The sequence below is a fragment of the Meles meles genome, chromosome 21 (assembly GCF_922984935.1).
Source record: "Meles meles chromosome 21, mMelMel3.1 paternal haplotype, whole genome shotgun sequence".
NCBI classification, from domain to species: domain Eukaryota; kingdom Metazoa; phylum Chordata; class Mammalia; order Carnivora; family Mustelidae; genus Meles; species Meles meles.
This window is the reverse complement of record NC_060086.1, coordinates 1,207,943-1,232,704: the sequence shown is the minus strand read 5'-3', so window position 1 is coordinate 1,232,704 and position 24,762 is coordinate 1,207,943. Positions and strand designations below refer to the sequence as shown.

General features: G+C 43.0%; 1 protein-coding gene across 1 annotated transcript in view; it reads right to left on the bottom strand.

Annotated features, from left to right (window-relative positions):
* LOC123934138 (KN motif and ankyrin repeat domain-containing protein 3-like) overlaps positions 1-17,047 on the bottom strand; it is a 72,752-nt gene extending 55,705 nt beyond the window's left edge. The window contains exons 1-2 of the mRNA XM_045994130.1: positions 16,894-17,047; positions 15,680-16,778 (exon numbers count right to left, since the gene is read on the bottom strand). Coding sequence (XP_045850086.1) covers positions 15,680-16,778; positions 16,894-17,047 — 1,253 coding nt within the window. The remainder of the gene's footprint in view (positions 1-15,679; positions 16,779-16,893) is intronic.
* Between the last annotated feature and the right edge of the window lie 7,715 nt (positions 17,048-24,762).

The window sequence follows — 24,762 nt, the reverse complement described above, 5'->3', positions numbered from 1 at the left end:
TTGTTGGAAAATATAAAATGGTAAAACAATTTGGAAAATGTGGTGGTTTCTCATAAAATTAAATATCATCTACATTATGATCCAGCAATTTCACTCCTAGATGCTTCCCAGAAAAGAAATGACAAGACATGTGTCTTGGTTTCCTTTCTCCTCCTCCTCACCATGTTCACTTATTTTGTTTCTTAAATTACACATATGAGTGAAATCATACGGTATTTGTCTTTCTCTGACTTATTTCACTTAGCATTGTATTCTCTAGTTCCATCCATGTCATTACAAATGGCAAGATTTTATTCTTTTGTACAGTTGAGTAATATTCCATTTTATGTATGTGTATACATACACACACACACAAACTACATCTTTATCCACCCATCAGTTGATGGACATTTGGGCTCTTTCCATAACTTGGCTATTGTAAAAAAATGTTGCTATAAATACAGGGGTGCACGTATCTCTTCAAATTAGTATTTTTGTATTCTTTGGGTAAATACCTAGTAGTGTAATTGCTGGATCATAGGGTAGTTCTATTTTTATTTTATTTAAAATTTTTGGATAAATTTTATATTACATAATAATTATTTTTTCTTGCATATTCTACTTGCCCTCATCAAAATATATACCAAATACCTTTTTTTCACAATAAACTGGAGTGTAGGTAAAATTGCCTTCATAATTGGGCTAAGTACCTTATTATACTCACAAATATCTCACTATATTCGCTAAATAAGGCATAAAACCTGTACAGCAGAGTGTAATCACAATTTATGATAAAATGCACTAAAATGATAAAATGCAGCTACTGTACTTATTAATAAGCAGGTGATTATTAGTTAGATTTAGATTTTAATCACCTAAATAAATGCTCTAAAAAAGTATATTAACTTATTATCTGATATTTATAAAGTACTCTCTTAACACTTCAGGCTACTTATCATATTTTATCTAATAGACACACACTTCAAACCTTAATTCCTAAAAGACATTACACATTAAAGCAAACAGTTATGCATCTCTTAACATGCAAGTTACATTTGAGTTCCTTGAATTCCCATACTTTCTTTTTGTCTTCATTTTAAAATTAAAAAAAATTTTTAAAGATTTTATTTATTTATTTGACAGACAGAGATCACAAGTTGGCAGAGAGTCAGGCGGGGGTGGGGTTGGGAGGAGGACCCCCGCTGAGCAGAGAGCCTGATGCAGGGCTCGATCCCAGGACCCCAGGATCATGACCTGAGCCAAAGGCAGAGGCTTTAACCCACTGAGCCACCCAGGTGTCCCGACCACATCTTTATCCATTCATCTGTTGATGGACATCTAGGCTCTTTCTATAGTTTGGCTATTGTGGACATTGCTGGTATAAACATTGGGGTGCAGGTGCCCCTTTGGATCACTACATTTGTATCTTTAGGGCAAATGCCCAGTAGTGCGATTGCTGGGTTGTAGGGTAGCTCTATTTTTGACCTTTTGAGGAACCTCCATGCTGTTTTCCAGAGTGGTTGCACCAGCTTGCATTCCCACCAACAGTGGAGGAGGGTTCCCTTTTCTCCTCATCCTTGCCAACTCCTGTTGTTTCTTGTGTTGTTAGTTTTAGCCAATAATGTATTTTAAAAATACTATATTTTCTAAAACAAAAAAAAAATAGTGAGAAAAGTGGACTCATTTTTCATTTTTGCGTGTCTCCTTAATGTCTGGCTTAATAAAAGACAGCTGGATTTTCATATCAGCATTCAATCTGTTGTGAAACCACACTTCATGTAGCCTCTGGAAAATTTCCACTCTACACTAATGAGAAAACAAGAGTGAGAGGTAGATACCATCTTTAATATTGTTATCAAAACAATTTTCACCTTGTGGAACCCCTTTGCTCGTACTTTGAAAACCACTGACCTAAGTAAGCCCTTAGACACATCTAAACTTAGATGGAGTTGGTCAAATTTAAAAAACACTTAGGTTTTACCTTTTTAAAAAGTTTTATTCAGGAAAATTTACTGTTAAAATGTAGAGTTTGAATTCTGCCTGAACTATGAGGAATCTACAATATGTACCTAAAGTTGTCTCCTGCAAAATGGGTTTATTATTCAGGCACTCACACAGCATTATTTGGTACTGCTGGTCCACTACCATAAACTTTGTCTTCCATTGTTATTTGCTTTTACTTTAAATGTTATTTGTTAATTTTAGAAAGGGAGAGAGAGCCATGCATGGGGGCAGTGGTAGAAGGAGAGGGAGAGGGAGAGGGAGAGGGAGAATCTCAAGCAGACTCCAAGCTTAGCAGGGAGGCCAACTTGGGGCTTGATCCCATCCATCCTGAGAGCATTACCTGACCCAAAACTGAGAGTCTGATGCTTAACTGATGCCACCCAGGTGCCCCCATTGTTACTTGTTTTTTAAGCTTTACTTAGCTCTTAAAGAAAGTCTGCTTATGGTACTATTGACTTTAAACAAGTTATAGATTTGATTTCCAACTTAAAAAAATCACAATTAGGGGCGCCTGGGTGGCTCAGTGGGTTAAGCCTCTGCCTTCAGCTTAGGTCATGATCCCAGGGTCCTGGGATCGAGCCCAGCAGCTGGCTCTCTGCTCAGCAGGGAGTCTGCTTCCTCTCCCCTCTCTCTCTGCCTGCCTCTCTGCCTACTTGTGATCTCTGTCTGTCAAATAAATAAATAAAATCTTTTTAAAAAATCACAATTAGTTTTATAAAAAAAAAAAACACCTGCCATACTGTCCTCCAGAATGACTATATCATTTTATATTCCCACCAGCAATGAATGAGAGCTCCTGTTCCTCCAAGCCCTCACCAACACTTGGTGTTGTCAATGTTTTGAAACTTAGCATTCTAATAGGCATGTAGTCATGTGTCATTGTTGTTTTAATTTGTAACTCCCTAATGATACATGATGTTGAGCATATTTTCTTTTTTTAACCTTTTTTTAAAATTAAGTAGGCTCCACACCCAATGTGGGTCTCTACTCTACCAGCTGAGACAGTCAGGCACCCCTTGAGCATATTTTTATATTCGTATTTGCCATCTGTATACCTTCTTTTGTGAAGTGTCTGTTCAGATCTTTTGCCCATTTTTAAGCAAACTGTTAATTTTCTTATTGTTGAGTTTTAAAAGTTCTTTTTATATTTTGGATACCAGTTTTTCAACAAATACTAAGTTTTGCAAAGGTTTTCTCCCAGGCTGTGGCATGCTTTTTCATTCTCTCAACAGTGTCTTTCACAGAGCAGGAGTTTTTAATTTAAATGAGGTCTGACATGAATTTTTTCTTTCATGGATCATGTTTTTGGTGTCGTATGTGAAAAGTCAATGCAAAGCCCATGGTTAGCTACACTTTTCACCTATGTTATCTTCTAGGAGTTTTATGGTTTTTTACAGTTTTGCCAGAGGCTGGGGGCAGGAAGGACAAATACTTGGAGTAGGGGGATTTTTAGGGCAATGAACATATTCTCTGTGATTCAATAATGATGGACTCATGTTATCATGCATTTGTGAAAACACACAGATTATACTACACAAAGAGTGAGCCCTGATGTAAACTATTGGACTCTAGTTAATAATAATGTATCGACATTTGCTCATCAGTTGTAACAAATTCATGACGCTAATAGATGCCAATGTGGGGAAACAGTGGGTGGTATGTGGAAACCTTCTGTACTTTCCCATCAGTTTTCCATAAGCCTAAAACAACTCTAAAAATAAACTCTATTAATTTTTAAATCACAACTACCCCCAAAACTACTACAAAATAAGCAAGTACTACAAAATGAAATTAATAGGGGTGCCTGGCTGGCCCAGTCGGTGGAGCATGAAACTCTTGATCTCAGGATTGTGGTTGGAGCCCCACATTGGGTGTAGGGATTCCTTAAGAATAAAAAAATCTTTAAAAAATGAAATTAATTCAAATGAGGCTTTGTTTGTTCAAGATTATCGGAACTCGGGGCACCTGGGTGGCTCAGTGGATTAAAGCCTCTGCCTTCGGCCCAGGTCATGATCCCAGGGTCCTGGGATCGAGCCCCGCATCGGGCTCTCTGCTCAGCGGGGAGCCTGCTTCCTCCTCCTCTCTCTGCCTGCTTCTCTGTGATCTCTGTCTGTCAAATAAATAAATAAAATCTTAAAAAAAAAAGATTATCGGAACTCATACTTTATCAACACTGTGCACAGGTAATTCTTGAAAGTCCAAATTGAAAGGATCAACTCTTTATCTTCATGGAATTTTCTGTTCACTTCAAGATATGATTAGGATTATAACATAGGGAAATATTCATGAAAACGATTATCTAATCCAATTTACGTTGGAACTGGGAACAGAGTTTGTTTGTGAAGTATTTATGGCTTAATTTGCTGTTATAAACTGTTGCCAGTGGTGTTTACAAAGCAAAAGCCTCATTCCAGAACTACTGGCAGGGAAAGGTGGCATTTGGGGCATAGGTGTTGAGGTCACTCTGCCTCAACTGTGGGTGCTGAAGGAACACATTTGTCCATCATCTTTCTCTGTTCCAGCTACTGGGAAACTATGGCTCATCCACCTCAACAGGACATCATTTGCTTTCACTTGGCAAGAACCACAAATGCAGGAATGATCATGAAAGCACAGGATGGTACCTGTTCTTAAGGGACTCTTGGGCTTAGGTGAAATTGTGTAAAAGGAGAACTAAATTGTTAAAAATTCATCCCAGTCTCTCCAGCTTTGGTTGATGGAGAGGGTCCTCTGGTCATTAAAGGGGCGTGTTCTTTTTTGGAAGAGATACTGACCATTAATCTTGTTCATGGCTTCTTTCTGATCAGGAGCTTAGTTTTCCAGGAACCTTTACATTGGGACTGGAGTCCTTGGAGAGTGGACCTGAGTTTTGAGGCTACTCCAAGGGTAATGCCCCCTTTATAAATTGAGAAATGGACCACCTGGATTAAAAACCAAGGAGTTTCTTTTAGAAGGAACATTTCCCTAAGGCCCTGCCTATCTATGTTGAGAACATGAAAAACCAGAGTTCCTGGCATATTGCAGGCCATGTTCTGTACCGTAGAGACCTTATTGAGCTAGAGCACTACCAAAGCACCAGTCCACTGTCTCTATGGGTCTCTGTGTGTGTCTGTGGCTGTCATTTCCCCCAGAGGATGCTATAGTCCAGCCCTCCCTAATGTCTTGCACAGTTCCTGGCAGAAGTTCTTGCAACATGGCAGGCTGCTGAGTCAGTGTTGAGCTACTGCAGCTCTGACCTCAGGTTCCATCAGGGCAGTTTTCATTTCAGAAAGCAAACAGGGGAGAGTGGACCCAGCCAAGCACTGGCCAGCCGAGCAGTCTCAAGATAGATGCTGTTCAAAATGGGGGCAATTCTTCCGATTTTCTGGGTCTATCTTTACTCTCAGGGCCTTTTGGATAAAATAAATTTGCTTCTTCCAAGTGCCTCTCAAAAATACAGTCCCTACAAAGGGTGGACCCATCTATCTCTCTAGCATTCATATCTTAATTCCCTGTCTTTGTTTTCTTCTCTTCCCACCCATCTGCAGGGATAGCAAACACAGATCTCAGTGGGGCAGACAGCCAGTTTAAATGAGGGAAGAGCTCCTGTTAATATGGGGACTGGTGGGAATTGTGGCAAACTGAAAAGCATTCACATCTGGAAGTTTTTTTCTTTAAGATTTGGTTTATTTATTTAACAGAGAGATATACAGTGAGAGAGAGAACACAAGCAGGGGGAGTGGAAGAGGGAGAAGCAGGCTTCCTGCTGAGCAGGGAGCCCAAGGTGGGGCTTGATCCCAGTACCCTGGGGTGACCTGAGCTGAAGGCAGATGCCCAACAACTGAGCCACCCAGGTGCCCCATATTTGAAAGTTTGAAAACTGTCTTGGTCAAATGAAATGCATGAACAGGAAGTGCAATGCAGTCACTAGCAGCCAACGTGGGATATTTGCTCTACACTGTATAGTATAAACTGCTTTGCATGAACAAAAGGGCCCTTCCCAGCCTGGCCTCCAACAGTCTGCCCTGCAAGTTCAGCCACTCCTACCCATGCCCCCCCACTCTGCTTATGTAACATACTTTCATGCCTACTCTGTCACTTTTGCTTGTGCATTCTTTTTGTCCCCTAACATTTATCAAACACCAATAGGCATTGGGCACTATCGCAGGTGCTGAGGAAACGATGGTGAAGAAAAGTTTCTGGTGTAGTAGGGAGACATATATGTTAGACAATTACCAGCCTGTGAGAAGGGGTATGAGAGAAGTACAGGGCGTGACTGAAACATACACAAGGTCACAGAGAGCAGGCTTGGAAGGCTTCCCAGAGGTGTAGATACCCTCACTGAGGTTAAGGATGAGCTAAGGAAGCAAAGACAAGAGTGAAAGGGCAAGGGTGGTGGTGGGGAGAGGGTTTCCTGGACGGGGAGCAGTACTTGTATAGGTCCCTGAGGAAACTGGCATTTGATGTGGCTGGATAGCATGGGTGTTCGAAGGTGGCACAAAATAAAACTGGGAAGGTGAGCAGAGGCCAGATGTTCCCAAGCTTTGTGCTCAAAAAAGGAGTCATATTTTGTCCAAAGGGCAATGGGCAGCCACCAACAGTCTTTGCTGAAAGACCATTCTGACGCGACTTTGCATTTTAGAAGAATCCCTCTGGTGTCAGTGTGGAGAAGAGTCAAGTGAGCAAGCCTGGAAGGAAGGAGGACAACTATAGGTTTCTCATAAGAAACCAGCTAGAGATGATGATGGCCTGGCCTGAGGAGCAATAGTGGGGTAGAAGGCATGGACCCGACTTGGGAGACAGAGTTGATATAACTCAGACATTTATTATGAGAGCATGAGGAGATAAGAGGACGTGTTAATGATGAACATGGAGTGTCCTGATTGCCCACTCCTCCTTTCAGCTTAATTCTCTCATTACTCTTCATGGACCTCTGAAGCACCTTCTTACCTACTGTCCCCAGTACTCTGTTCCACTTCTGGTTTAGCACAGCATATCATAGGATGGTGAGAACTTGTATGTCCTTCATCCTTGTAGTGTTGGGCAGGGACCCTGTATCAGTCAGGGTCAAATTAGGAGATGGAAGCCACACAGTAATTTTAACAGCTAAATTTTAATGTGTAGGATTAACTGTAACAAGGGATTTGAGTAATGAGGGTAATTGGCTGGTAAAAAGTAAAAGAACTCTAAAGAATATAGAATCAGCAGATATATGGTTCACAGACCACCCCTGAGGCTAAGGTAGAGCACCCAGGCTGAGAACTTGTTGGAGAGGACATGGCTGTGTGTAACTGGAGGGCACAGAAGTTGCTTGGTGCTCTGCCAGTGGTAATTGCTGGAAATTTGCCCTCCACAATTTGCTGGAAACCTACCTTCTGAGCTGCCAAAGAAAGTTATTTCATAGAAAGGTGTCTCACTGGAGGCACCCAGCTACAAAGCCAATGAAAATGTGTTTCAGGGAGAAACTACTGGCTCCTGGGTGCTGCTAACCACTGTTACAGGAGGAGCCACATTCTGAAGGGGCTACATGAGCGGCAGTGCCATGGTGCTGGAAAAGCCATCTGCACTGCAGGAGCTGCGCACTGAGGAACCCCTGCATACTGCCGGAGCCTGCTGGAATACACCAGAACAAGAAGGAAAACCCCTTCCTCATGCAGTTGTTCTCCAGAGCCCACAGCTGGTAAAGCTTAACATTGTACCACCTGACAAAGGAATAATTACTTTTATATGGTCCAGCTCCATTTTTCCACAGCAAGCAATGAAGAGTGAATGTAGAACCAAGAAGCAATAGATCTGTAAACAGCAAAATCCCTTCCTGTTGATGGGGCACCTAGGTGGCACCTGGGTGGCTCAGTGGGTTAAGCCTCTGCCTTCAGCTCAGGTCATGATCTTAGTGTCCTGGGATCAAGCCCCACATCGGACTCTTGGCTCAGCAAGGAGCCTGCTTCCCTCCCTCTCACTCTCTGCCTCTCTGCCGGCTTGTGATCTCTCTCTCTGTGTCAAATAAATAAATAAAATCTTTAATCTGTATGTCTGCCTTTATTTCAGTACCACACTGTTTTGATTACTTTAGCATTGTAGTTTGTTTTGAAATTAGGAAGTGTGAGTCCTCCAAACTTTTTTTTTTTTCAAGATTGTTTTGACTGTTAAGGATCCCCAGGATGGGCTTTTCTATTTCTGGAAAAATTAAAAAATTCATTGTGTTGTGATAGAGATGGCATCAAGTCTGTAGATCACTTTGTGTAGTATGGAAATGTTAACAATATTAAGTCTTCTAATTCATGAATTTGTTTTTCTATTTATTTACAACTTCTTTAGTTAAAAAAATTTTTTAAAGATTTTATTTTTAGTAATCTCTACACTCAATGTGGGACTCAAACCTACAACCCAAGGTCAGGAGTCACATGCTCCACTGACTGAGTCAGCCAGGCACCCCTATTTACATACACTTTAAATTTTCAGCTATGTTTTGTAGTTTTCAGTGTACAAATCTGCCTTTTGATCAAATTTATTCCCAAGTATTTTATTCTTTTTAATGCTACCATAAATGGAATTTTGTTAATTTCCTTTTCAGGTTGTTCATTGTTGATGAAAAACATGATTTTTCAATGTTGATTTTTTATTTGTAATTTTGTGAATTTAATTAGTTATAACGTGTTTTTTTGTGTATGTGCAGACTCTTTAGACTTGCCTACATATAAGATCATGTTATCTGCAAACAAGAATAATTTTACTGCTTCCTTTCCAATATATATGCCTTTTATTTCTTTTTCTTGCCTAATTGTTCTGACTAGAACTTCCAAAATTGTACTGAATAGAAATGGTGAAGCTGGCACCCTTGTCTTGTTCCTGATCTTAGGGGGCACATTTTTAGTCTTTTACCATTGAGTGATATGTTAGTTGTGGGTTTTTCACATATGACAATATTTATATTGAGGAAGTTTCTTTCTATTCTTAGCTTGCCAAGTCTTTTATCATGAAAGGGTGATGAATCCTCACAGATGTTCTTTCCACATCAGCTGAAATTATATGGTTTATTTTTTCTATTCTGTTAATATGGTGTATTACGTTAATTTTCTCATTTTTTATTAAAGTGTAACTGACATATGACATATTAGTTTTAGGTATAAAACACCACAATTTGATATTTGTTTATACTATGAAATGATCACCACAATAAATCTAGTTAACATCCATCATCATACATAATTAAAAAAACATTTTTTTCTTGTGATGAGAATTTTTAAGATCTAGTCTCTTAGCAACTTTCAAATATGCAAAACAGTATTACTAACCATAATCATCATGATAGACATTGCCTCTCCATGACTTATTCATTTTATAACTGAAAGTTTGTTGATGTTCTTTTATTGAACCATCCTTGCATTTCAGGAACAAATCCCACTTGGTCTTGGTCTATAATCCTGTTAATATGCTGCTAAATTTGCTTTACTAGCAAATTTTGTTGAGGATTTTTGCACCAATGTTCATAAAAGAAATTGGTTTATAGTTTTCTCATAGTGTCTATATGGCTATTTAAGAAGGTAAAGCTGACCTTATAGAATGAAGTAGGAATGTTCCTTTCTCTTCCGTTTTTTGGAAGAATTTGAGAAGGACTGGTGTTGATTCTTGTTAAGGGTTAGCAGAATTCACCCATGAATCCATCTGGTTAAGGGCTTTTCTTTGTTGGGAAGTGTTTGATTACCGATTGAATCTTCTTACTTTCATAAATTTATTCAGCTTTTTTATTTCTTCGTGATTCAATCTTGGTAGGTATGTGTTTTTAGGGATTTGTCCATTTCATCTAGGTTATCCTTTGATTCCTTTCTCCTTTCCTTTTGTATTCTATAAATATTTTCTTTGTGGTTACCATGGGGATTGCATATCAAAGTTATAACAATCTATTTCAGATAGATACCAACTTGACTTCAATGGCACACAATCAAATACTGCACTGGATACAACTAATACTATCTGTTATTGATAGCACAAGTTGCATCTTTATATATTGTATACCCATCGACATAGATTTATAATTGTCTCCATGCATTTGTCTCTTAAATCTTGTAGAATATAAAAAGTGGAGTTACAAACCAAAATTATAACAATACTGGTTTTTATATTTGCCCATGTTTTTACCATTCACAGAGATCTTTATATCTTCATATGGCTACAAGTTACTGTCTAGAATCCTTTCATTGTAACCTAGAAGGCTCTCTGTAGCATTTATTGGAAGACAGATCCAAATGGTAATGACCTCCCTTAGCTTTTATTCACCTGAGAATGTCTTACTTTCTCCCTTGTTTTTGCGGATATAGACTTCTCATTCACAGGTGTTTTTTGTTTTTTTTTTTTTTTTCCTTACAGGAGTTTAAATACAATCTGGGAATGTCTTATTTTCTCCCTTGTTATTGCTGGTTGACAGGTTTTTTTTTTTTCTTCCAGCAGTTTAAATATATAATTCCACTCCTTTTGGGACTCCAAAGTTCTCACTGATAAATTGGCTGCAATTTTTTAAAAGAGATTTTAAAGTAATCTCTACAACCAATGTGGGGCTTGAACCCACAACCCAAGATCAAGAGTTTCATGCTCCACTGATTGAGCCAGCCACGTGCTCAGGCTACAAATTTTATTGAGGATCTCTTGCACATGAAGAATCACTTTTCTCTCACTGCTTTCAAGATTCTTTGCTTTTCCTTTTCATAGTTTGATTATAATGTGTTTTGGTGTAGTCTCTTTGGGTTTAATCCTATTTTGAGTCATTGAGTTTCTTGGACTTGTAGATCCATGTATTTCCTCAAATTTGTGAAGTCCTTGCTCATTACTTCTTCAAATAATCTCTGCCTCTTTCTTCCTCATGTCTTCTTGTGGAACTTCCATAATGCATATATTGGTTTGTTTGATGATCCCCCACATGTTCCTTCAGCTCTGTTCATGTTTCTTTCTCTCCTCAGATGGATAATTTCGAAAGTCCTATCTTCAAGTTCACTGATGCTTTACCTGCTAAAGGTCTGCTGTTGAGCCCTTCTAATTTATTTTAAAATTTTTAATCTATTTTCTAGCTTAAGGTTTTTTAGTTCCTTTTTATAATTCCAACCTCTTTGTTTATATTCTCATTTTGTTCATATATTCATGATTTCCTTTAGCTTTTTGTACTTAAAGATAGTTTTTTTTTGTCTTTGTCTAGTAAGTCTGATGCTGTGATTTTTCAAGGATGTTTTCTGCCAATTTATTTCCCTCCTTTAAATGGGTCATGTTTTCCTGTTTCTTTATATGCCTTGTAATTATGTGATGTTGTTGAAAATTGGGCATTAGAAAGAACCCATCTCTCCTAGTCTTTGCAGACTGGTATTGCACTTATGCATTCTTTCTCTAGTTATCTGGCTCATCTCTAGACCTTGAGATCAACTCGAGGTGGAAAGCTCAAAAGTCTTCTCATGTCCCTTCTGAGTATGTGTTTTTCCTCAGCTTTTGTGTCTTTACTAATTCCCCTGTATACATGGCTACTTTTTAATGTCTTAATTTTCCAGAGTCTCATCCAGCTTCTTGAGACTACAGACGGTCTACTGTATATCTCCACCTATAATTCCTTCCCTCAGGCATCTGTGGGTCTGTGGTCCTCTGCAGCTTTCTTGAGCCATGCCCACCACTTTTCTACTTGAGCTTTCAGTGAGACAAGGCAGATACAGGTCTTTCAGCCCCCAGGAAGTTTAGAATGTTAAAGTAAGTTCTGCTCTGCTCTCTCTGGTTTGAAGGAGGGAACTGGGGACTGGGCTGCTGCATCTTTCAGGTCAAGACTATTGCTATGCCATGAATGATGTGGGGCAAGGACAAGTAAAAATAGTATAAAAATTTCCTACTGTTTTGAATGTGACTTTTTCTTGATTGGGTATTTACTTTAACTGTTTACCAGAACTCCTAGAGGATTATTTTAGCTAGTTTCTGGGTTTTGAATTTGTTTATTTGTTTGTTTACTTTAATGTCTTGTGTGAGAACAAGAGTTTGGAGGTTCCTATTCTACTATTTTGCTCATGTCACTTTTGATGTCTTCATTTTGCCCTTTTTCCCCATACCATTGCCTCAAAAAAAAAAAAAAAAACCTTGTGTCTAAAATATTACATTCATGACATTTTCATGCTGCATATTTAATTGCCTTATTATTGAGAGATCATATATTATATACTTTTTATTGTCTGTCTCTTCTAGAATACAAAATGTATGAGAGCAGGGAACTTTAATCCTGAAAGTCTAAAACAATATCAGGCACATGCTACATGTTTAGAAAATATATTTTGAATGGATGAGGTTTAAATTATTGTTTAAATTTTGCTCATTTTCATTAACAGCTTTTAATGGTTTTGGTTGTTTAAACATACATATATGTATTTATTCGACAGGCATTTATTTTATAATTACTGTGAGCTGGAGGTGGGGGTGGAGGCAAAGGTGTTTCCAATGTTATAGGGGAGCTAGACAAATACACAAGTAGTGTGAATGCATGAATAAATGGGGAAGAGAAAGAAGTGTTGAATATAAGCCATAGTGAGCTCTGAGCTTGTGAATGAGTGTCACTTAATGCAGACACAGGGAGTCACTCCACCATAAGCCTTGGGCAAGCCATATGACCTGGATGAATCTCCATTTCTCTTTCCACTACCCTATGAGGTAGTTGCAATAATCTTTAGGAAGTGATGAAACAGAGCTTTATAAACTGTACAGGGTTATGCTAACATGAGGAATTAAAGTCTTCTCCTGAAGCACGCTTATTAGTTTTTATCCCCTGTCTGGAGTCAAACCACTACATAAGGTACAAAGTCCACTTTAAAATCTTACTGCAATGATATCATCAGAATTAATTCAGAGTTCTGGGGCCAGAGAGCAAGAGAGATGGTGGCACCTGTTTTTAAGTATCTCAGAAGCTAGGAGGGCAGGAATGTTTAGCAATCTGTGAACTGACAAGTAAGGAGTTTCTATGAAGAGGCATAGTAAAATGGGAGAAACGGTTACATAGGGGTCAGAAGATCTCACTCTTAGCCTGGATCTGCTTTTTTTATTAGTTATATAACCTCAGGGAAGTTGTTAAATTATTTTCTCACCTGGAAAACTGGGGCAGTAATATTTCACAGGGTTTTTGTAAAGACCAAGAAACATAATACAAGGCCTTAAGATTGTTGTGTCTAAATCCATTCTCTACACTAAAAAGATCAAGGACTCCTTGGGAAAATAGCTAATTCCAGGTCTGGGGCATACAATGTATAGGATGAGCCTAGATGGACATCTTGGTTTACCCACAAACAAAGGCATTCTCCAAGACTACTAGGTTAATGCCAATAGAAGGTAAGAATCACATGGCGGAGCTCCCACTGGCCAAAGACAGAACAAGCATTAAAAGAGTAAAAATGAATGAAATTGATTAAACACACTGTGTTTTAAAACGGTACTTGAGTTCATGATGATTCTCAATAGGAAAAAAGGTAGAGTCTGTTAGAACCCTGAAAACCCTCTGTAAAAGGGAATTAGGGGTGGCTGACTGGCTCAGTTGGAAGAGCATGTGACTCTTGATCTCTGGGTCATGGGTTTAAGTGCCATATTTGGTGTAGAGATTACTTACATAAATAAATAAATACATAAACTTTATTTTTTAAAAGATTTTATTTATTCATTTGTCAAAGAGAGAGTGCACAAACAGGGAGAGCGGCAGGCAGAGCAGGCAGAGGGAGAAGCACGTTCCCTGCTGAGCAGGGAGCCCAATGCGGGACTCCATCCCAGGACCCCAGGATCATGACCTGAGCGGAAGGCAGATGGTTAAACAACTGAGCCATCCAGATGTCCCAATAAATAATCTTTTAAAAATGAAAAGGAATTAAACATTTTGTTTTGCCTTTCTTGCCAAAATGTATTTCAGGGTAACTAAATGGCCTAGGTTCATGAGAGAAAGAACTCTAGCAAATAAATGTGGAAGGAATGATTGAATTAGAAAGTTATATTTTGTGGCCTATAATGAAATAATAGCAAATGAACATAATAGCAAATAAAGCAATGAACTATAGATGAAATAATTAAATAAAAGTTTATGTGGAACTTCACAATTTCAAGGAAAGGCTGTTACTACCTGCATCACTAAAACTGAGACAATGAATTATTGTGGAAATCCTGGTGTGATACCAACACGCATTACTTCCTAGGAACTTTTCTTGACCCCCAAATTGAATGAGTATAAATGAGCCTCTAGATCCAACCTGAATTTACAGGAAATGTGGAAGAGAGAGGAACAAGTTAAATGACACCACAAAGAAGCAGACAAATCCACAAAGCGGGACATTTTACAGGACAACTGACCCACTTTCTGCAACAAGTCAATGTCAGGGGATATGAAGAGGACAGGGAGACTGCCCTAGAACATGAGACTTCCAAGCAAACTTCATGTAGATTTCGCTCATATTCTGAACTGCATTCTGGTGTCTTCTAGACAATCAGAGAAATGGGATTCTGGACTGATATGAGTTAATAGCAAGACTGGCTGATTTTGTCGGGTGTGAAGATAACACTGCAATAGGTCTAGTTTTTTGGAGCTCATATTGAGAAATATCGGGGTGAGATGACATTAGGTCCGCCGCAGGGGAAAACAAAGGGATATGCAAAGCAAACGTGACAGGATCTGGGTAAGCGTTGAAACCGCGTGGTGACATACGGGGGTTCATGGTTCTATTCTCTGCGCTCTTGAGGTATTTGAGTATTTTCATAACAACAAACTCCGGAGAGATTTTTTTAAAGACCGTGCGTGGGAGAGTAGTAAAACGATAAATATTAGTTTCTCTTTTTCGCAATAGCAAATATAAGACGTGGGCGGAAGAGAAAATCCTCTCGGCGTTTTATTAAAAACACTCTCGGAGACTCGTTCATTTAAGGAACCTCCGAAACCGCCCTCGGCGCGGGTACGCAGGCCACGCGCCAGCAGGGAGCCGGCTCCAGAGCGCGGGGGGGAAACGCAGATCCGCACCGAACCCCGCAAGATCGAGTATCAGGGCAGGCTTTTCTTTTCTTTTCTTTTTTTTTTTTTCAAGTAGGGAATTACTTTTGATCTGTTAAAAAGAAAATCCCCAAGAGGAGAGCCGCAATTTTTGTGGGAAGAGAATTATCTGGGCTGGTGAACCCTCCGCACGATAAAGGCGTTCGCCGCAGGATCTCCCGGGAGCGGCGCTGAGAGAGACAGTCCTGCGGGAATCGGCCCTGGGCATCGCCGCCGAGGCCGCCGAGCCGCGGGGGCCGCGGAGCGTGGAGACCTGGTCCTCGCGGGCGCAGCCCCCCGGCCCGGGTCCTCTTTCCCCCGCCCCGCGCCGCCGCCCCTCCTTCGGGCCCCGGCCGCGAGCCGCCGGCGCGTCCAGCTAACGAGTGCGGCCCCGCAGGCCGGGGTCTTGGGTTCCCGCGAGGAATCCGCAGTCGCGCGGCTCCCGGCTCCGCAGGGGCCCGCGTGGTGATCTCTCGCTGCCCCTCCTCACCTCCCGCTTCAGATCCTTCCTCCTTCCTCGTTGAGAGCGGGGACGGCGGAAGGGAAAGGAGCCGCGCTCGTGCGGCCGCAGGGCTTGCAGCGCTCTGTCGGGCCTCCTTTCGGTCTCCTCTGCGGACGGCCGTGGGCCCTGCGCTGCCGGACACCGGAGTTGCCCGTGCGGGAGCGACCGCTTCCCCTCACGTCACCAACAGCCTGACTGATGCTCACCTGAGGAGAGTCTCCGGACGCGCGCGGCCGGCTTCCCACACGCAGTCCCTCGCGGCTGACTTGGGGCCATTTTCCAGTTGGGGCCAGCGTATACCGAGTGCTCGGCCGGACTCCGCCGAACGCCCCTCTGGCACCCGCGGCGACAGGTCGCGGCGGAGGGAGCAACCACTGCTCCTGGGACGAGAGCGTGGGCCCTCGCGCGACTCCTTCCGGGCTCTGTGACGTCCCCCGAGGCCCCGCCCCCGCGGGCAGAGCCAATCGGAAGGCGGGGTACGGTCAGGAGCGCGCGCGCGCGCGGGCGGGCGGCCGTGCGGCTCGACGCCATGGAGCCGGTCCTCGTCAGCGCCCAGGCTCAGGTCCCGCCGCAGCCCGCGGAGGGGTGGCCGCCCGTGAGCTCCGAGGAGGAGCTCTACGACTGCCTGGATTACTACTACCTGCGCGACTTCCCGGCCTGCGGGGCCGGGCGCAGCAAGGGTCGGACGCGGCGCGAGCGGGAACTGCGCACCAACTGGCCGGTGCCCGGCGGCCACGAGCGCAAGGTCGCGCAGAAGCTCCTCAACGGCCAGCGCAAGCGTCGCCAGCGCCAGCTGCAGCCCCGCGCGCGCACCCGCCTGGTCTGAGCGCAGGTGCGTGCGGGCTACGGCCGCCCGCACCCTGGCCCAGACCCTGGCCGCCCGGGGGCCGGTCGCGTCGGTCTCTGCGGCTGCGGCGGGCAGTGTCGCCCCCTCCGCCGCGGCTCCCGCGGGCGAGTCACGGCCGGCCCCGCTCGCCCCTGGGCCGCAGTACGAACGGTGTGAAGGATCGACACGGTCGGACTGGGGAGCCGGAGAAGAGGCTCGGCGGTGCGGAGACGTCGCTTTAAGACCGAGTGGAGCATTTTCCGCAGCGCCTGCGCGCGGGCCGGGACGGCGACCCGCCCGTCGGTTCCCTGCCGGGCGCCCGGCGGCCCCAGCGCAGGGCGTTCTCCGGCTCGCGGCAGCTGTGCCCGCAGGGGAGCATGCGTACGGGCCAGCGTGACCTCTCGGCGTCGCCCAGGTTGACCGCCGCAGCCTCTTTTCCTTGCGATTGTTAAGTAACACCAAGTGTCCACGGGGTGTGCCTTTTTAGGGTTTCTAATTAAAGCAGCAAGAACGGCATTTTAACTCTTGGTGGTTTCTTTTCCCCGTTGCTCCGGCAACTCGTTTCAAGTCCACAAAGGAAGTTGTTCCTCTTACGCGTAACGAAGATGAATGGGGGGAGGCAAACAGATGGGGTGTGCAGGCTTAATCCTCGCCACACAGGGTGTATTCGCTGCAATCGTGTACATGGGGCATTGGCTAAGACTTGATCTCGCACCAGTCCTTTCAGCTCCCATTCTGCAGAGGGCATCGTGGGGCGGAGGAGTTCCAGTCACTTTCCAGAGGTCATGCAGCCCGTTGCAAAGGTCAGGTACGCAGATCCTCGAAAGCATCACAGTTTCCTCTACTCTGGGCAACTTCCTGCTGTTCAGAATCACAAACGCCAGGTCCAACGACAGAGTTGAGTTGTGGCTTAAACATTATACAGTCTATCAGAAGGCTGTCCTCTCTCTCTGCCTGCATTCTTTTAGGCCTCTGTGCCCCTTAGTGAGACCTTGCTTGGAAGACTGGTGTGTTCTAGAGGAAGCAACCTGAGTGTTAATCCTCACTGTGACTCTTCATTGCTGTGGCATTCAGCAAATTTCTACCGTAACTACTACCAGGTTACACCAAGCCTCTGCTTTCTCCTTTGTAAAATGGGACTGATACTGGAGTACTTTACCAAACTGGATTATAGGTTATATAAAACATCTCCCGCAGTTAAGGGCCTGGCACCTATGAGGTACCCAATAAATAGTAACAATGTTTCAGTTTACATAACACAATCCCTTCTCCTTCCTCTCTACTCAAAGCCTTAATTCTTCATTTACTATATTCATTCTTTTAAAATGCCTCCTGCTGGTGTGCTACAGTAGGAGTCCTGGCTTCAAGGAATCAAACACCTGTATGAACTTGGGCAAGTGGCTTATCTGGATATAATACTGTATGGATTAAATGTATATAGTACTGTACCAATTTCAAGAGTTCTTAGGAGGTGTAAATAAATAATACAGGTAAAGCTCTCCATGCCTGGTATATTGTAGGCCCTCACAGGATTAGTATATGCGCTGCTGAAGCAAACAGCACTTACATTAATGTTCCCATTGCCACTGACTTGGCCTTCAGGATTTTACCCTCAGTCTCCTGCGTCTCAGAGACATCATGCCCAGATTAATCTTCCTGAAGGCCACTTTAAACATATAAAAACCCTCGAGGAGTGCTCTAACCCTGCAGGATAAAAAAGCCTAAATTCCTTATATCATCTATTAAATTTTCTTAAACTTTGTAACACAACTTCCAAAAACACACACTGGTTCTTGACACAGATCTTCTCTCCTGTCCTCACCATATTTGATTCTGCTTCTTCATGTGAATCTGTGCTCTCTTACTTATTAGTTTGCCCTTTCCCCCTTTATCATTTTAATCTTTCTAAAACAAATTCTACCTGTACTTATTTTAAGTGCCACTTTCTCTCCAAATCTTTCATCCATAATAAATATCCATCCCTTTGAAATCCATAGAATTTCATTTAAACACCACCTAACCACTTGTGTATATAGTATTTTGTATTTTTGGATCTACAGTTAAAAATACATTCATTGGGGGCGCCTGGGTGTCTCAGTGGGTTAAGGCCTCTGCTTTCAGCTCAGGTCATGTTCTCAGGGTCCTGGGATTGAGCCCCACGTCAGGCTCTCTGCTCGGCAGGGAGCCTGCTTGCCCCCTTCATCCCACCGCTCCCTCTCTGCCTGCCTGTCTGCCTATTTGTGATCTCTGCCAAATAAATAAATAAACTCTTTAAAAAAACACGCATTCATTGGTTCATTCCTTTTTTGTCTGGTATGTACAAGGCACCACACTCATGTAAGTATGTCTTAGTTATCCAATGGAAAAAATGACATTTAGAGTGTAACGACCTTACTTTCTTTAAACATTCACTTCGTACACAGTTCCCAATTCATCACAATCCCAGACAGACATAAGCCATGTTAAAGCAGAACTAAGTAACATGTTCTAACTAGATTTTGCTAACCTTAGATACTAAAACTTTTATAGGTTAAATATAGTAACTGTAGAAATTGTGTATTAGTTACCTATTGCTGTGTAATAAATTACTCCAAAACCTAGTGACTTAAAGCAACAAATACATATTATCTTAGTTTCCACAGGTGAAGAACTCAGGTGGCTAACAGAGTGGTTTTAGTTTAGGGTCATGATGTTGGAGAGGGATTAGGTTCCCCCCCCCCCTTTTTTTTTTTTTGATAGCACAAGCAGGGAGAGCAGCAGGCAGAGGGAGAAGCAGGCTCCCTGCCAAGCAAGGAGCCAGATGCGGAACTTGATCCCAGGACTCTGGGACCATGACCTGAGCCCAAGGCAGATGCTCAACTGACTGAACCACCCAGGCACCCTAGGCTCCACTTTTTCAAGATGTGTCAAAGAATCTGTGCACCTATTTTAAACCACCATGGTATGTTTAATTAGTATAATTAAATTAAATCAAACAAATTGGAAATATGAACACACACACACACACACAAAAGGAAGAAATCCCTCTTCAATGGGTAATACCACTAAGTGCACATAATTCAAGTTTTAAAATATTTAAGAACTTTCTAAGAATACAAACATACTATGTATACCACTTTGTAACCACTTTCACTTAATATATTGTGAAGATACTTTTCATGTCAGGTGTTCTTTCATAATATTTAAAATGACTGCATAACATTTCATCATGTGTATGAATCATAACACATAATTCTATGTTGTAGGACACTTTAAGTTTTTTGATTTTCCCTATTTTATACGACTTGTTAAATGAACATCTTTAGAGCTAATTTCTTTCCACATTCATGACCACTTCTTGAATTCCTAGATGTGGAATTTCTGGAACAGGTTTGCACAATTTTAAAAACTTCTGGTACCTACCACTGACTAGAATTTTATTGTAATCATCAGGGGTCCATTCATCCAAACTTCGGTATCACATATATGTAACAATCCCTCCAGGAGTTAGTTATTCCAATTTTGCTCACCATATGAGAATTTGTTAAGAACAATTGAAATCACTATGGAATGAGAAGTTGTTACATCCAGCCTGGGGGAAGCCAGGGCCACAAGTTAAAGCCACATAGCCATTGGGTCTCCTCAGAAGACAGTCTTATATTTCTGGGCCCCTTTAACTGCAGCCAAGATACCAAGGGCTACTCAGCTTTGGAGGGCCAAATTTTGAATTTGTGTAATAAAAGACAGTCTATTGTCACTTTGTAGGGACCAAGGGAGTCGAAATCTAGGGACAATTTCTCTTGGCAAAGTTTTTGCCACCTCCATGGCCGTTTTAGCCAAATCAAGAACCTGATGTAAACCCTGTATTACCTTCCATTGGTTATTTTTGGTATAAAGATATTTCCCTCATTATTAACAAGCCAGACCTGTGCATTCTTGGTCTGAATAGACTGGACTTACAGACTTTCTTGGAGTTAAGTCCGGCAAAAGGCTTAATGTTTGTTTATTTTGTGCTGCCTGCTTGGCTGTACTGTCTAGTGAATTGTTTCTTTTAGATTCTAAGGTCGTATCCTTTGATGTCCTTTGAGGTGAATTACAGCTACCTCCTTAGGCAGGTGTATAGCAGCCTTAAAAAGAGTAATAATTTCAGGCCCCGTATTTGAGTGGGGTGCTATGGCTTGATAAAAATCCCCTTTTCAGGGCACCTGGGTGGCTCTGTCTGTCAAATAAATAGATAATTTTTTTTAAAATTCCCTTTTCTTCCAAATTGCTCTGTGGGGGGCACCTGGGCAGCTCAGTTGGTTAAGGGTCTGCCTTCGGCTCAGGTCTCCATCCCAGAGTCCTAGGTTAGAGTTCCACATTGCGGTCTCTGCTCAGCAGGGAGCCTGCTTCTCCCTCTCCCTGTGCCTGCCACTCCCCCTCCTTGTGCACGCTCTCTGACAAATAAATAAAATCTTTGAAAAACATTGCTCTGTGGGCATGTAGGACTAGGCAAGCATATTTGGAGTCAGTATAAATATTAATTTTTACAGCTTTGGCAACTGCAAAGCATGAGTGAGCACTGTGGCACGCCCAGCTTTTCTTACTCCCTTTTCCATGAAACTGTTGCCATCAGTAAACCAACTGTCATCTGCATTTTCAGTAGCGGAATATTTTCATCTGGTTGACTAGAATAAACAAGATCAATGACTTCCAACAGTTATGCTTTACAGAAGTACAATGGACAGGTCCAGGCATGAGGGTAACTGGGTTTAAAGTCTGACAGATTTTAAGTATTATTTCAGGCATATCTCTAAGCATAACCTGGTATTTAATAACTCTGCCTCCCATCATCTATTGGTGGCCTTCAGTCCCCAAAACACTCTGGACCTCATGTGAAGTCATTACAGTCTGGGACTGTCCTATAGTGAGCTTTGAGGCTCCTACCAGGAGGACTGCTGTATGTTTGGCTAAAGGCTTTATTTGGCATTGTACCTCAATGGAGGTGGCTTTTAGGATAAATATGAATAAAGGATAATACCATTGAGAAGACCTCTTTGTTTGAAGTCCGGCGTTAACAATATCCTAATTACAAGTAATCACTAGCAAGTAGGAAAAGACTTGTCTCAAGAGCTGGGAGCATCCCCAAGTGCATCATACAATTTAATCGTAAAGAAAGCGGGGTCATTCAACGTGAGACAGGAATCCATCAGAATCCTAGAGGAGAACATAGGCAGTAACCTCTTCAATATCAGCCACAGCAACTTCTTTCAAGATATGTCTCCAAAGGCGAAGGAAACAAAAGCGAGAATGAACTTTTGGGATTTCATCAAGATCAAAAGCTTCTGCACAGCAAAGGAAACAGTCAACAAAACAAAGAGGCAACCCACGGAATGGGAGAAGATATTTGCAAATGACAGTATAGACAACAGGTTGATATCCAGGATCTATAAAGAACTCCTCAAACTCAACACACATGAAACTGATAATCATATCAGAAAATGGGCAGAAGATATGAACAGACACTTCTCCAATGAAGACATACAAATGGCTAGCAGACATATGAAAAAATGTTCATCATCACTAGCCACTGTTGGGGGGGGATCTGGAGTGGAGGGTGTCAAGTCCAGGGGGTGCTCTTCTTGCCCCTTTACAGTGAGGGGAGGAGCCATGGTGCCTGAGGCACCCAGGATGATCTAGAAGCCAGTTATGCAGGCCACATCCAAGGTGGTACAGAAACAGAAGGAGGGAGGGGGGAGACAGAAGAGGCAAAGTGCAGCCAGAAGGCAGAGAAGGGGTTCCCGGTTCCAGAGCTCATCAACTCCCACAGAGGAGCAGATGCCATGTTTTCCAGACAACAAGAGGTAATATGCAGGCCATGCCAGGCCAGAGAAGACACAGAATTTCCCTGAAACAAAGAGTTTCAGCAGCTGCTTGGGAATATTCTTTTAAGTCCCCATCCTGAGGTAGACTAAACCACAGTTGGCTCCAATTATAACCACTAACCCACGAAATGAGTGAGGGAGAAGTCCCCACATCTATTAGGAGGAGGAACAGTGAGAGAGTCGGAGTACCCTTTGCTAGGGAGGGCTTGTGTATCCTCCAGGAACCTGGGTTTATTTGGGCCTATTTAGATAACTACCATCCAATATGTTGTGGTGGGGGGGAGGGAAGGAAGTTATTAGAATGTTCAAGCAAACATTCTGTAAGAGGCCTGTAGATTGAAGTCCTGGTGTAGAGCAATGGTTAGGAATGAGCCATGAAGATATTCTAGATCCATTTGGTCTATTCCCTGCAGAGGAGATCTGATAGATCTCACTGAGGCCATGCAGTGTTACAGGAGCTCAGTCTTTTCCTAAGTTTTGCAACACAAATTGTTTCCAGGGGGTTAAAAGGCACCTCAAGGGAGAGTCCTTGGGGACTGAAGAAAAGAGAAGGTCCATTACCTAGAAAATCTCCCTACCCACCCGACCCTGGACTCCCAGGAGGTGTTCCAGGATATGTCAGAGGTTCATGGTGTCAAAGCGACCAGAGGCATTTGCCGAACAAAATAGCTATAATCATTGCTGCCGATAAAGGCCCCTGTAGGAGGGACGCTAGGGTCCCTCTGCTTCCCCATTGCTTCCTAGGCTACAGATGGGTGCCCTGAAAGTCATGCCATAGAAGGTCATGCTGTTTTACCTTGCCTTGAAGAAACTTCCATTTTTAACCCATGGAAAACACTAGAAAAGTTTTACAAGGGAAAATTACCCAATTTTGTAGCTTAAGTAGTTAGTAGAGGACATTGACGGAAAACAGTAAAGATAGAAATCCATCATGATCTAAGTAACACTCCAACACATAGTCTTTACAGCCAACTTCCTTAGGAAATGGTCCCCAGGTGGGCTTTAGTTTTCAGCCACCTCCCAGTGAAGGTCCTGTGGCCAGAAGTGGCTGGGCCAGGGATGTGAAGGGAATCGTATTAGATCAATCAGGAGGAAATCTCACATGGGACTTAGGATTAGCAGCCATCCCATGCCCAAGACAGACAACTTTGAATAAGGACAGCAGTAAAAAGACGGCGTCAAGCTTCTGGGTCTTATTACCATCCCGTCCAGAGTACTAACTTCCAGCCAAAAGGTAGGCTTTCCCTACCCACAGAGTAGCCACGGGCTAGAGGAAAGCACCCCGAGCAATCAGCATCAAAGTGTTCCAGTAAGACCATACTCCTCAAAGGCCCCTGGAATGAAAGTAAAGGAAGAGGAGAGAGAGCACTCACCAAGTTTGCGTGGAAGCTCAAGAGTCCAGATGAAAAGACCCAGAACCTCCACATTCAGGTGCCAAATGATGTGGTTTTGGAATATAGATGAGGTTTGGTGGGGTGGGGTCCGGAGCTGATGACCAAGAAAGAATTCTTGAGACATATTTGGTGCACAAGGGTGGTTTTATTAAAGCCTGGGCAGAAAAAGCTGCTGTCTGGAGCTCTTTTTTATTCTTTTCTATAGTTGCATAGTATGTGATATGACTTTAAAAAAAAAAATCAGTATTCTACTGACAGGAATCTAGGTTGTTTCCAATCTTATACCATTACAAAACAGCCTTGTACAAATATCTAATATTCTCTCCGCAGGGTAGGAATTAACGACGTAAGCCAGGAATGATTAAAACTCTGTTCTGGATGCTTGCCTGAGCTGTCCAAGGTTATGCTCTTCTTGGGCCCGGATGTCCTACATAAGGCTCCTTTCCTCCTCCTCCGCTTATGGATTATCCAAAGGCAAGTACAATGTCGCATCATTTTTAAATCTTTCACTGTTCTGTGAAAATAAAACTTCGTGAAAGGTTTGTGCATTATTTACCCTTCGGTTGCACAAACATTCCCTGTTACTGGAAACAATGCGTTGAACTCTGTTACCTCTGGTGCAGGGGGAAAATGTCTCTTGACATCCACGCAGAAATGGAGGGAACACCTCCACTTCCCCTCCATAAATTCCACCCCATCCCAAGGACCTTCCCATGAAACCCTCCATGAAATGCCACTAGCCAACTTTCCCCCTTACTGCACCGATTCTAAAACGTTACCGTAGCCGCCTGTCGCACCAAGTCACGGAAACGCACACACTTGGGGCTTTCGCAACTGCTGTTCTCTCCGCCGGGCCTGCTGCGACCCTGATCCACATCTGGTTTCCCTTCGGTGCTTCCTCAGGGAGCGCACTCAAATGCCGCCTCTTCAAAGACCGCCGCCCTCTCCGGCCTCCCAACTGGCACCTCACTCACGCAGCTTTCATGGCGACAGAACGGGCGTCTGTGTCCCGCTCCCTGCCCGTCTTACGTGCAGCTGCGTGCGCCTGCAGGGCCTAGCGGGCGCCCGACCGTCGCTCGGAACACGGGTGACAACAGCGGACGGTCCTACCCGCTGACGGGCACAGTCCGGCACAGACTGAGAGGGTCGGAACACGTGCAGTCACCCAGGCGAGGCACTGCGAATCTCAACTTCCGCTGCCCGGGCCCGCATGAAAGAAATACAAA